General features: G+C 47.4%; 2 protein-coding genes across 2 annotated transcripts in view; both read left to right on the forward strand.

Moving 5' to 3' along the window:
* LOC308154723 (E3 ubiquitin-protein ligase NEDD4-like) overlaps positions 1-13,848 on the forward strand; it is a gene marked incomplete at its 5' end in the record, with an annotated part of 59,204 nt that overhangs the window by 11,501 nt on the left and 33,855 nt on the right. The window contains 8 exons of the mRNA XM_080527911.1: positions 6,312-6,362; positions 6,846-6,896; positions 9,492-9,553; positions 10,064-10,166; positions 10,640-10,800; positions 11,151-11,286; positions 11,530-11,730; positions 11,927-12,010. Of these exons, the coding sequence (XP_080384037.1) occupies positions 6,312-6,362; positions 6,846-6,896; positions 9,492-9,553; positions 10,064-10,166; positions 10,640-10,800; positions 11,151-11,286; positions 11,530-11,730; positions 11,927-12,010 (849 nt within the window). The remainder of the gene's footprint in view (positions 1-6,311; positions 6,363-6,845; positions 6,897-9,491; positions 9,554-10,063; positions 10,167-10,639; positions 10,801-11,150; positions 11,287-11,529; positions 11,731-11,926; positions 12,011-13,848) is intronic.
* On the forward strand, positions 1,765-2,853 carry LOC308154828 (uncharacterized protein; the record flags this gene model as incomplete). The annotated part of the gene is made up of 1 exon (XM_080528046.1): positions 1,765-2,853. One exon carries the CDS (start codon positions 1,765-1,767, stop codon positions 2,851-2,853), a length of 1,089 nt encoding a protein of 362 aa, XP_080384172.1.

Below are 13,848 nucleotides of genomic sequence, written 5' to 3' on the forward strand. Positions count from 1 at the left end.
TTTAAGAATGTACAATGCTGCACTGCTGATTCCAGCTGTACTAGAAGCAAATGGCCTATCTCTACCGTACGTACTGTAGTACCACTGGCTTTGGCGATGATTCAACAGTAACGGTTACGCCATGCTGCCTCTTTGTTCCGTTGCACCACGCTGTGTGTGCGGGAAACAATACCCTCCCCTCAGCAATGGCCCCTCTGACAATCCAGAACATTCTTTATTTTTTTTCTTGCCCTCTGACGCACCATAAGATGTCGGGCTGTCATCGCCGCCGTCCACTTGTCTCCCTGAGATATTCTGACGCTCTGAGGAGACCATAGGGCTCAGCTGCCATAGCCACCGGAACAAAGCAGCCACTATGGTTACTGTACGCCTTTTAAAAGGCCACATTATCATAGGCTTTGTCCATTCTTTGCATGGTGTCACAGAACATCCCAGATCCCCAGCTACAGGCGCCACATAGTGAAATGTGCAATGTGCTCTCCTTCATGTATTGGCGTGACATGCACTGCTTTATGATCATATAGTGGACAGATTGGTAATCAGAAGGTCATGAGTTCAAATCTCACCAGGGAACACCACCACTAGTGTGCCCTTGAGTAAGGCACTTAGCCCTAAGCTACTCCAGGGTGACTGTCTGTAACCCTCTCTAATTGTAAGTCACTTTGGATAAAAGCGTCTGCTAAATGGTTAAAATGTAAATGTAATATCCTGAGAGCCGTGCTTCTGAGCCGTTCTGCAATGAGCGTCAGCATCTGCGTCTGTTAGTATCATGCACTTTTCTTTTCTCTTTCTTTTTTGTGGCAGAGCCCTGAGAGATGTTGCTTAAACCCTCACAGGCGTACATTTTAGTCCAGAGGCATCAACGCTGCTTATTATCTCCAGTGACACTTGAATCAAGCATGTGGGTTTATAAAAGCCACCTGATAGTTTGTGGAAGCTGAGCAGCCTGGCAGTGTGTTTATGTGTGTGCCACTTCCCACCCCTGGAGAGGGGCACAGTGTTTGTCTTATTAGAGGGCCCCGTGGGTGTCGAGTGCTGTGTGACTGGCGTGGTGAGTTGTAGCGTCTTGGCCACTGGCACAGATTTATGGCCATGTCAGGTCTATGCCGCCTGACTCAGCGGTGTGTGAGCCCCCCCGTCCCCACCCCTCCCACGGGGCCCCATCCTCCTGATGGATAAGGAGCAGCTGAGAGGGTGCTGTTTCGCCCCTGGCTCGGGGTTAAAACAGCCAGCATAGAGGTGGGGGGTGGCGGGGGGGGGGGGGGGGGGGGTTTGGCACACGGGGGTGGGAGCCATCGGAGTCACATGACCACTGCCATCCTACCCTCACCTCGGTAAGCAGGAGCGCCGGGCGCCCTTATCCAATCATGCCTGGAATGCTGCTTGTCACTCTGGCTATTTCTGCTGTCTGTCGCTATCAGTCGGCAGTGCTAACAGTTTGGCACATGGGATCCTTTTTTTTTGTTTGTTTCCCTCTCTCTCTCTCTCTCCCTCGTTCTCCCCCTCTCCCTGGAGTTTGTAGCTTGGAGTTCTCAGTTCCCTGGCATTGCCTCTCTTGTTATTGTGGGGTGAGCGGCTCCTCTGTACTCGGCTCTGTATGCTGTGGGAGGGAGAGTAGGAGAGAGAGCGAGCGAGAGAGAGAGAGAGAGAGAGAGAGGGGAAAAAGGAGGAGAGGGGAGGGAGAGAGTGTGAAAGGGGATCAGCCAGACAAGAAGTGGGAGAGACTGAGACGGAGTGGTAGACAGAGCGCGCGGGGAGGTGAAAATGTCCCACCGGCTGCGTCTCTACTTTGGCTCGGGCCGCAGTAACACGGCCCCGGAGATGGAGGAGCTGGAAGACGCGACTCAGGACGACGTCGCCATGACATTCCACATGCAGCGGCGGCAGCCACTGCGCACCTTCTCTGGGCCTTCTCCGAGCTCCCTGGCCTCGGACGCCTCGCTCAAACGCAGCTCCTCCATGTTCATCCCTCAGCTGACCCCGGCAGCGGAACCGAGGCCCACCAAAAGCTCCTCCATGCAGATCTCTCTCCAACGTTCCGCCGGTCCCACTGAAGAGCCTCCGCCACCCGGCTACACCCAAGGCCCAGCTCCGCCCTACACCGAGCCGGGCAGGAACTACTCTTCTCCGCCTCCCGACTACACTCCTCCTGACGCCCCAGCCTGCTCCACCCTGGCACAGAGTCAACCGAATGAACCTGCTCTAGCCAAGCGCAGGGTTTTCAGCATCACGCCCCAAGACTGTCCCAACGGTCTTGTCGCCTTGTCCAACGGAGGTCCGCCTGGAATCGGCTTCTCTATCCAGAGGAACTCTCCGGACAGATCTGAAGTCCAGCAGTTCAGAATCCTTGGCTCCGGTGGGCAAGGCGGTCCTTGCCGCTGGTCTGTACGGCAGAACTCTGACAGCGGTCGCGGCACTCAAAGGCTTGTGTTTCAGCTCCAGCCGGACCCGGAGAGGCAAGCCAGCTCAGCCCCAAGCGAGGGCACTGATCTGGGCTTCACCGCCTCCAATGGTGGGCGTGTGGTGCGGTACCCCAGGGTCCGGCTGGAGAGAAACTCTTCCCACCAGAGACTGCCCCTGGGGAACCCTCAGAGACTCAGTCCTGTTTCTGACGCTCAGGCCAGCCAGGGATGCACTTCTGAAGTGGACAGTCAGAGTATGGAGGTTGAAGACGGAGCTAAGGGCTGTACTTTCAAAATCAGGAGGGAGCCCCCCAAAAGGCAGCCTCACTTCAAGATCTATTTCAGTCAGGGGGGAGATCACAGTCACACTGCACAGGATATAAGCTTTGGAAATGGGCCCACCAGGATTAGTCCTCAGGTAATGATTATTGGGAATACAACTGTCAAATGATAACACATAACACAGAACACACAGTGTGTCCAACAGTGAGTGGTCTGTTGACATTTTGTTTCAAATTAATAAGTGGCCTGTATGTGTGTGTTTTCCATAGTAAATGATTCATCCTAATGTTTTTGTAGGCACCTGAGAGCGAGTGAATGTAATACCTATAGTTATTCATGGAAAAGTTTTTGTTATGGCTCCCTTGTTGATAATCATTTTGGTTAATATCTAATCCGGTCACATGGCAGATGAGATTGTGGCACCGTGCGGTAGGGGCAGGAAAGGGGTGGTCACATTCTGGGAAGTGAGAATGTCCAGGAGCACAGGGCCAGGAGTTGGGTTTAACCACAATGACTTTCCTTTCGCAACCACAGGCATTTGAACTTTTACACACTTTAACACATGGATTCTTATTCGCTTTAGGAAAACAAGACAAGCACTTGTTTCTCGCTGCAGTCAGTGTCTAGCTTTTGGTGATGCACTGCGGCCTGTGCTGTTTAAGAGTTGGCTGTGCTATCTTTAGATCTGTTTCAAGCGTGGTTGTTGATTTTGAAAGCGACATGTCTCCTTCAGCTTGGGCTGGTATGGGTTGCTTCCAACAGCTGCACGGGTGATTAAGATCTAAGATGTCATTACTGCCCAAATGACGATTAAGAAGTTTAACAAGCTATCTATATCAACATTTTTTAAAAGCTTGGAGTCTCTTGATGTTGCTGTGATGTAGGTATGCTTTACCAATCTGTGCTTATCCTCTCCTTGGAACTATCTTCTCAATTTGTATGCTTCTTATATAATGTGGTTTGTAGTTGGCCATCAGTGCTGAAACGTTTTATTGTCAGCTGTGTGTTGATGAATGGGACCAGAGCGTTGATGCAGTTGGAGTCTAGTCACAACTCCTCCCTCTTCTCTCAATGGTGGCTTAAGGAAGTGTCTCTGAATGATCGCAGTACCTTCCGATGGAGGCTTACTGGCATGGAGGCTTTGGGTCTTAATCTATCTGGAAATGTATTAAGGCTTTAAGGCTAGTAATGTACATGCTACGTCAGCACCTCTGGATATGAACAGGCTTATCGTTTCAAAGTGACTTCTAGTAGGCTACCTCAGTGACGGTTCTCCCCTGGCATAACGATTGCCAAGCATTAACTATCTCTGCTCTCCCCTCAACATATCACTCTTATTATATCATCAAATTAATAATAGACAATATAAAATAGGACAAAATAATGTTATTGTCCACGCAATGTGGACATTTTGCTTCACAGTGGCACATCAAAACAGACAGCAGCCAACATTGTAGCGTCAAAATCAATGAAACAACGAAAGCACTTCTCGTGTGTTTCGTGCTATGCATTCAATCAAACAGTCCTCTATGAAGACACTCGTGGTGTTGCCTTACCTCGACCTATCCCATATAGGAGGGGAAACCCTCATATAGACCTTTAATGACAGGCCTTTCCCAAGCGCCTTGTGGCCGTAGTACCCCTGAAATAAGCCCCTATGCGTGTCCATGTGTGCCAGGCTTTAGACGCCACAGGTATGTCATGGCCCACTTCAGACCCCGGGCAGTTGCCATTCACAAACAGCCCTGGCTGGCTGGAGGCTGGGCTATATTTGCCCAGGGGGGGCTCCAGCTTTATTTTTGTCAGCATGCATGTGCGGGGACTCGGGGAGGGATTGTTGTGAGAGCTTTTTCAGGCACCTCAGTGGACCTGGGGGGTTGCATGGCATTGTAACTCAACCGTACCCACTCAAGGCTTTCAAACACGCACTCTGTAGTAGATGTGTGTGTGTGTGTGTGTGTGTATATATATGCGTGTGTATATATATATATATATATATATCCTCAGTTGAAAAAACAGGGGCCCACCCTGGCATAGCCTGCTCTTTGATCTTTGATTGTCTACCACAGTCCTAGTAGCTCCCCTGCCTCCCTCCGTCCCTCTCTGTTTTATACTTCCATCACTTTGTCTTTGTTTTGGTGGGAGTCCCTGTCCCTTAGTGTTCCCACTCTACCCTACCTCTACATGTCTCTCTCTCTCTCTCTCTCTCTCTCTCTCTCTCTCTCTCTGCCCCCCCCCCCCCCACACCCCAGTGTAATATGGCCCTGGGAGGCAGCTGCAGGCTCAGCTGTGACCCTCTGATGACTCTGCAAATATTTCACTCAACGGCCAACCGTATCTTAAAAGGCGCATTATGTGAGCAGGACATGAGAAGCGTCAAAAGAAAACCCTTATCTTCCGTCCACGGATCGCCGCTTCGATAACACTAGTAGTGCCCGTATGTGTACCTGTACTAGTGTGCTGTGCCTCACCTGAGTGATTTAGTAGGAATGGTTTCCATGGTGATACGACACTTACTCACGCTCTACTTGGTTGTTGTTGTACATGACAACCAATGTTGGAGTGACCTTTGGGGTTTTACTATTCACTGTTAAAATACCTACTTACTTCCTAACTTGCGCTAGCTTTGAATGAGTTTGGAGGAAGAAAACAGAGTTCCACTTAGTTACTGGTCAATTGTTTTTAGATTCTGTTTTTGCTGTTACAAATTCCTTTTTCCTGTGGCAAATTGAAAAACAAATCCAAGAAAACGTGTATGTGTGACTCATTTGTAACCTTTCATCATTGAATGGCAGTTCCTTAATCCACTGCCCAGCTACAGTGCTTGTGACGAGGTTCATGCTAAATGTCAGTGGAAAGTCCCACGGTTTGGCGCAGTGTCAAGTAGAAAAAGAGCTATCATTTATATCAATACTTTTTGTGTCCTAATCCTAGCTTTGTGAAGGTTTTGGGTGTTTTCTCACGTAGTCCACCACTTTAGCTAATCCTACCACCTAGCTTGTTTAACTGTAGTAGTGGGAATGGCATGTTGTTCATACAGAGTTACCGTCTTATATAACCATGTATGCGACAGAAATGCTTGATTTTTGATTAGTGTCTTTGGATGCTGTATAGCCCAGAGTTGATCCAATTCTTAAAATAATATGGCCTACAGTCATAGCATGCACTCACAGCATGCAGCATCAGCATATGTCACTCTGGACACGTGACTAATCAGCACAGTCACTCTTGGACGTGTTTCGGCTTCAAGCTTTCTTCAGCACAGAGAGTGTTGGTAACGCTCTGTGATGACAAAGGCTTGACGCCGGAACACGTCCAGAAGGCCGGCTGTAATATTTACTTATGTTATTACTTACTCCTTCTTCTCCCCTGTCAGGTCCACCACAGCCTACTATGAAACTCTGTGTAGTGTTCAAATGTGTTTTAGTTGGCTTTAAAAGTGATTTAACACATACACCCCATAGAACCCCAAAAGGACCCTCTGAAAGTGTGAAAGCAAACCAGTAAGCAGTCCGTGACCCTGTCCTGAACCCACACAACAATTCCACCCTACTTGGCCATTTAGTATGTGGCTAGAGTTCCTGCGTCTCCCTCTGTTGTCTAAACCAGTTGTGTCCCCACACACAGGCTGTCTTGGGTCACGATCACTCCAAGAATGGGCTTTTCAACCTCGTACAGGTAATAATCACTGGTGGCTGCCGGTGTGACTCAATCACCTGTGAGTGAAATATCAAACACTTTCCTCTTGGCATTAATAAGGGTGCTAGGTGAATGAATGACTGTGGCTCACGTGATTTGGCGCACCTCTTAGCTCTCTCCTCTCCCCCCCTTTTTCTCTCCCTGTCTCTCGCCCTCATCTGGTTGTTGTTGCTACTTCTCTGGGTCATGGGTTTTCCCCCTCTAAATGATCCCCCATCTCCTCTTCCTCCTCCAGTGAAACGGCTCACCTTTCCTCTTTCAGTGCATCTGCTTTTCACACACACTCTAATGCTGGGGTGACACGGCGGTATAATCCCCCCCCCCCCCCCCCCTCTCTCATCTCTCTGGTCTGGGTTTCCACATTTTCCCTTCAAGCCCTGCTGCTGAAAGTGGAGTTGGCATTCCTCACAGTTGATGCCAGAGTCATCGTTCTGATGTTATTATTCTGTTTTTCTGTTGCAGACGAGAGATGACTTCCTTGGACAAGTCGATGTGCCTCTTAATCATTTGCCGGTGAGTGCACTGTTTATGTGTGCGTGTGCGTGTGCGTGTGCGTGTGTGTGTGTGTAAAATACACAGAGTTGTGTGTGTGTGTGTGTGTGTGTGAGTGTGTGTAAAATACACAGAGTTGTGTGGTTTTAGAATGTTCAGCTGTTTCTTATCTCCAGGTTTGTTGTGCCTAGTTACCTCTGAAGGTCAGGGAGAAGGGAGGAGGGTTGTGTGTGTGTGTGTGTGTGTGTGTGTGTGTGTGCGTGCGTGCGTGAGAGAGGGAGGAACCTGTTGTTGTAATTAAGCAGCAAAACACTGGAGACCAGACCCCTGTTAGGAGTGGAAAGAAATCCATTTGGAATGTAAACAGCAGGGCTGGTCTGGGACACCACGCTGGTTATAATGGCACACACACACACACACTCACACTCACACTCACACTCACACACACACACACACACACTCACACACTCACACACTCACACACTCACACACTCACACACTCACACACTCACACACACACACACTCACACACACACACACACACACACACACACACACACACACTCACACACTCACACACTCACACACACACACACACACCATTGTGCTGACTGGCGTCAGATGTCAGCAACAATAACAAACTCTATACCTGAAGCTTCTGATTAGATTACACTGAATTGTAGTAAGTAGGCTAATAGTTTTACCGGTAATGAAAGAATATGCTCGGATGACATCTATGCCTGTAACTGTAACTTGAGTCCCAAAACAATCTCCAGTTGGCCACCTATGAAAAGTTTTTACCTGCAGTTCACAGATTTGACTGATGCTGTACTTATTACTTATTATCAATTATACCTATCATCTCTTTTTCAAATAGCTCACTCAGAGCTCACCCTAAAGCAGAGGTCATGACTCTTAAGTGGTACTTTAAAAGTGATAAAACTGTAAGCATATCAGCATAGGTATAGTAAAGTTAATTATCCACGACTACGCTGCACCTGCTATTGTCCCTATGGTTAGGGAATTCGCATTAAATAACGACCCCTCCGTTCTGCACTTGGTGGGATTTTGCATCAATGACCGTGTTTTTGAGAGGAAGTGTTTGTGGGCTCTGTCAGTTTAAATGGGGTTAAAACATGGAGTTGACCTACAGCGCAGTTTGCCATGAGAAGTAGTAGCAGAGGCAGCAGCAGTAACACACTGCATCATCCTTCATGAGGAAATCGGTTTTGCAACAGTCAAAAACAAGAGACGTTGACTCACAGGACACAACACAATACACAAAAGACGTAGTCAGTTGGTGATGACGATGCTTGATGAAAATGCAGATAGTGTCAACTGAAGTTGCGGTCCTTAAAGGAACATTTCACTTTTCAGTTAAAAGTGGTCTTTGTTGTCTACATACCCAGGAAATATAAATAACAATCGGTGAAATAAGAGAGAAAATGGCCTTTTATCTGAGGTAAAATGTCAGAATGATTAAATCCTACGGTGTCCAATGTGCCTTGCGCTTCCCAGCCAGCCACGGAGGTGTGTGTAAGCTAAGATCCATGTTAGTAAACAGAAGTGATGGATGTGTGTGTGCGTGGTGCTTATGGATGTAAACAAACCAGGCAGTAGCTAATTCGGGAACAGAAAGCTCACTCCACACTTAAGCTCCTTGCAGGTTTCAAAACCATGTGATTACGGGCAAATATGTCATTCAGTGTAAGAACTGCTGATCCCCAGCTCCACCAGATCTACAGAATGCATTTGGAAGCCGTTGATCTGGACATGGTCAACGATTTTGTGCTAACAATTTTTTTGTGTAAAGTGTCCCTTTTTAAGTGTTGTGTGCAGCGGGGATGAATGACTTCATCTGTAATTGATTGAATTTGGGCCAGTGTCTGTTTCGCTGTAAGTGCACACATGCATCCCTGTCTGGGTCTGTGGGGGTGTTATCGCCCCTGTCGTCCGTAGCGTCGTCTTACTCACCGGGTCTTTTCTGGTGTTTCTCTTCCAAAGGTCATTTCTGTAGGAAGGATTTCATATGAGTCACAGTGATTCATCACTGAAAGGCCCTTACAGCGGCGCTGTCTGCTGGGGGCCAGTCACAGTCATCTCCTCACTCTTGGCTTGCTGGCTGTGATCTGGTCATAGCAGCCCCACTCGACCGTGGTTGGGTTCAATTCCGGTTTCGATTGAGCTAGTTAAAGTTGATTTTGAATCAGGGTTCAGTTGGATTCGCAGTTAATTTCAAGTGACTTCCTGTATCGAAATGGAGTTGACCCCTGAACTCTGCTAGGAACCATTCTTTCCTCAAGCACATCTCAGACATGTAGTCTGTATTACTGCCATGCCTCTAATATCAGATAATATACAGTATATATTGTAATATATTATATATAATGTAATAATAATACCACAACTGCCAGTACCGACCACTCCACCTTGCCACAGTTGTTTATCACTGAAGCCTGTTAAATATGTAACAGGAGAGGGTTAGGGTTAGTGTTAGGGGTGTGTTGCATAATCACTCATACTAGGACACTTTCCAAAAGTTTACTTGCTGAACAACAGTGTTTGTGAGGGTTCTAGTTTCATCTATGTTTTCTTATATTCAATACTGTTTTCTAGACGGAGGACCCCACGATGGAGCGGCCATACACGTTTAAAGACTTCCTCCTTCGACCTCGAAGGTCAGTTCTAGATGACATTGAACACCTTTCTCAGGTCCTTAATCCAATGAGAATAGTTGGATACCTTACGAAGCCAATGCTTAGGTTATTATAGTATTTTGTTCATCATTATCGTTAGTTAAGACTGATCCTCTAGCTTAAAATCTGTGGAGGCTTTGCAGATGGAGTATTTTTAGGAATTCTATACAACACCACTGCAAAATAGAAACTAATATGCCAGCAGGTAATAAAGAAAAAGGTGTTTACAGAGAGAGATGGGAATGGCTCAGAGCAGCTCAAAGAGGGATGGGAAATACAATGTTCTATCAAAGTACCATGTAGATCAATGCATTTTATTCAACATAGCTTGTAATAAAAATAAAAAATAACCTTTTTTATTTTTTATTATGATATTTTGTCCCCTACTGATGGGGTGGTGGTGAGCAAAAAAGAAGGACAAAAAAGAGAGACATCCTCTACTTCCCCTAGTTTCCCATGAATAACTCTGCTCTGCTGTGATCTTCTATCCAGTCACAAGTCCCGGGTGAAGGGTTATTTGCGTCTGAAGATGGCCTACCTGCCAAAGCAAGGAGGTCAAGAGGAGGAGACAGCTGAGACGAGGGAGGAGGCAGAGGTAAGCACTGTTCCAGCCAGAGAGTCTGGAGAAAACGTCTGGGTCTGGTCCCTCTCATTCTCTGGAAAGACCATTTATACACCACTTACCCTCATTTTGAGAAATCAGATCTTTTAGAGAGCCGTGTGTGTGTGTGCGCGCCTGTCTGTGTGTGTCGTCTGTGTGTGTCGTCTGTGTCTGTGTCTGCGTGTCTGTGTTTCTGTGTCTGTATGGAAATGAAAGACAGCATAGATAAGATGACATTTAGCAGGCCAGCTGAAATAAGCGGAACCTAAAATGTCACTCCTCAAACGTCTCATCTCGTCTTCTTGCTCAGTCTCAGACGGTGGAATGTAACACAAGCCAAAGCCCAGGGTTTTTCCCCCCTGACGCTGCAGCATCTATTTCTTTTTCTTTATTTCATTCTCTCCCTCCCTCCCTCCCTCTCTCTCTCCCCCTCTCTCTCTCCCCCTCTCTCTCTCTAACTGCAGCAGGGTTGGGAGGCGGCGGACTCAGCTGACCCGGGCTCCCAGCGGCCCCAGCAGGTCCCGGCCCCCCTCCCCCCAGGGTGGGAGGAGAAGATCGACAACCTGGGCCGTACTTACTACGTCAACCACAACCACCGCAACACACAGTGGAAACGCCCCAGCCACGTGTACGTCTGTGTCCTCTCCATACAAGCTCAATTAACGTCATCCACCTCCCTTAAAACAACCCATTCTGCACCACATCACATCATAAGAGATTATGCTTAGACGTTGTTGGCGTCTGAACTAAGTTCATACTTAGTTCACCAGCAGAGCAGGGAGCGGGAGCTAGAGGACACAGTTGTCCTACCTCCGGGACATTACTGGAATTGCAATACTCACACGAGAAATTACCCACACACGACTTACAGTTTGAATGGTCCATTTTGTTTTGGGGTTTCCTCTATGGTTCCCCAGTCCTATCTAAGAATCCCAGGCGATTGTTTGTTTGTTTGTAAACACCCCGTATCTGTTTCAGGGATGTCATCTCGGAGACGGAGAACGACAATCAGCAGCGTCAGATCAACCAGGAGGCCCACAGGGTGTTCCGCTCCAGGCGCCACATCAGCGAGGACCTGGAGAACGAGCATGTGGAGCCCAGAGACATCGACGACGTGAGTGGGACCTCTGTGATCTTTGAACCTAGGGGGCTCTGGCTAGTAATTGAGGCCTCTAGAACCAGGTGATTTGCATGCTTTTAGGAGTGACGCCATGTCGTTGGAAGATGACAATTGGTCAAAAGGCATTCACTACAGAGTATAGCTGTAGTCATGGGCCGTGGTATTACCCATTATTAGCCAGCTATTAGCTCATATTAGCCAAGTTGAGCCAATCGTTTTGATGTCCTCTCTCTTCAGCCCTGGGAGCCTATCACTGAGGAGGAACCTAGTGACACCCTGGCTGAGTCTCCGCCCGGCCCCTCCTCCTCCTCGTCCTCCACGACCCCCGCCTCCCAGACGCCAGCCCTCCAGGAGTTCTCTGAGGAGATCAACCTGCGGCTGTCCCTCACCCCCGCCCCTGACACCAACGGAGAGGTGGCAGGACCCAGCGGTGCTGTGGTGAGACTCTCTCTCTAAGACCAGTCACACTGGAACATCATCTGGAAACTACGGGAGAGAGCCGTGTCAACCTAGGACTCTAGGCTGAATGATGGGTTGGAAATAAAGTTCTCACTTTATATTCGCTCTCTCTCTCTGTCTCTCTCTCTCTCACTCTCTCTCTCTCTCCCCCCCCCTCTATCTCTCTTCCCCTCAGCAGAGTCAGCTCTCCACCAGAATGCGTTCCTCCAGTATGACAGACGGAGTCAGCGACCAAGCCCAGCCACCACCTCCCCCAGCGGTACACCTTTTTTCTCCTCGTCTCTTTCCTCCTCTTCCTTGCTTGTGTTCACACCTCCTGTACTCCTCCTCACCCTCCTCCTTCTCACCACCTCCTCCACCTCCAGCTCTCTGCTCTCCGTGATTCACTCCCTCACAGCTCTGCTGCTGCTGTGTCAGACCCTGTGGGCTCTGGAACAGAAGCAAGCGTGGCAGTAACCCAATCCTAATCAAAAGCATCACACATCTGAGTCACTGGGGCCCAGGCAGGCAGGGCTTAAGGAAAAGTACAGGTGCTGAGATCAGCTTTATTTTCCTGGCCCGAATAATGGGTGGGTATCAGCTTTGAATGGACTGGATGAGTTGGATAGGACTTTATAATTACAATAACAGACTTCTGGATCATTCAGAGGGGAATCTCCGATCCTTAGGTGCACTCGACATGCTTTTGCCCCACATGAGAGAGAGAGAGAAAGAGAGAGGGAGAGGGAGAGGGAGAGGGAGGGCACCCCGGATTCCCGTCAGTCTAAACAAAAGCCCATGACAAGGCTACCGTAAAATGGTTTGACGTGCGGTTTCCTGTTTTACTACAGAGGTAGCGAGCGGAGCCAAGTGGTGTTAGTCACAAACGGCTGGGTGACAGAGACTCTGAGACTACATCTCTGCACTGACCGGGTAGAACCCTAGTTGTGTCACATGGTCTTATGGAAGTGCAAATCGAATACATCTAAGGTTTAAGATGCAGGCTAGCTCCGCAGCATATAAGTCAAATGAAATTGACGACTAGTTAGTCATGTCACTAAGTCGTGTCACTATCGTGATCAAAAAGGGATGCTCCGATCTGGATTTTTGGGGCCGATACCGATCACCGATTTTTTTTCCCAAGATCAACCGATACCGATTTTTTTTTTTAATACATAGCTGTAGGCCTACTGACTGGATAGCCTACATATTTTTTGCTTTTTAGACAAAAGTTTTGATCCATTAGGCACCAAGCAAATGCAGACCCATTTTTATGGCATAGTAAAAGTCTGGCCTATCACCCAGTTAGGGCCTGAAGCCCAAGTCAGTGATATGGCTGTATAAAAGACATCATAAACGTGGCCTTCATGGTTTACATACTGTTACGTCCTCCTATGTTTTCTGTTCAGTTATCTGTCTTCCCCAGGTGTTCATCGTTTTGCCCAGTCCACGTGTCCAATCATCAAATCCACCTGTGTTCCTGCCCTTGGAATCCTCACTCAAGTCCACCTGTGTCATCCAATCAATGTTCCCCCTGCCCCCTGAATAGGCCCTCAAAATTATTATTCAGTATATATATATATATATAGCCTACTTCAATATACAGTATATCAGACAAATGCTAAATGACACATTTAATTTGAATGTAACCTCTTTTAATTAACAATAGGCTATACAAGTTGCCAACATCTTGGTAAAAAAGGAAAATAAATTGGGACATTATATGAAAATATTTATGGAAGTCTCATATCACTTGAACTTCACTCTAAGCATGGAGGGCAAATGCCTACATACAGTAAGATAAATAAATAATAATAAATAAAATATCTGAACCTCAGTCCCAACTCTAAATTCAGATTTTCAATGAAATGTGTAAATACAAATAAACAATAAATGTGAAAGAACAAAGATGGAACAGAACAAACAGAATGTGAAAGAACAAAGGTAGCCTAATTTCTACAAATATTAAAATGAATGCCAGACCCAGTCCTATGCTAAATCCTATACTCTAAATACAGAACTTCACTCTGTAAGCATGGAGGGTAAATTCATCTTTATGAAAATCAGCATCTCTGCATTCTTTGATGATAGTCTATTTCTTTTCTCATCAATAATGTG

The sequence above is a fragment of the Nansenia antarctica genome, assembly GCF_963989245.1.
Source record: "Nansenia antarctica genome assembly, chromosome: 4".
Classification (NCBI taxonomy): Eukaryota; Metazoa; Chordata; class Actinopteri; order Argentiniformes; family Microstomatidae; genus Nansenia; species Nansenia antarctica.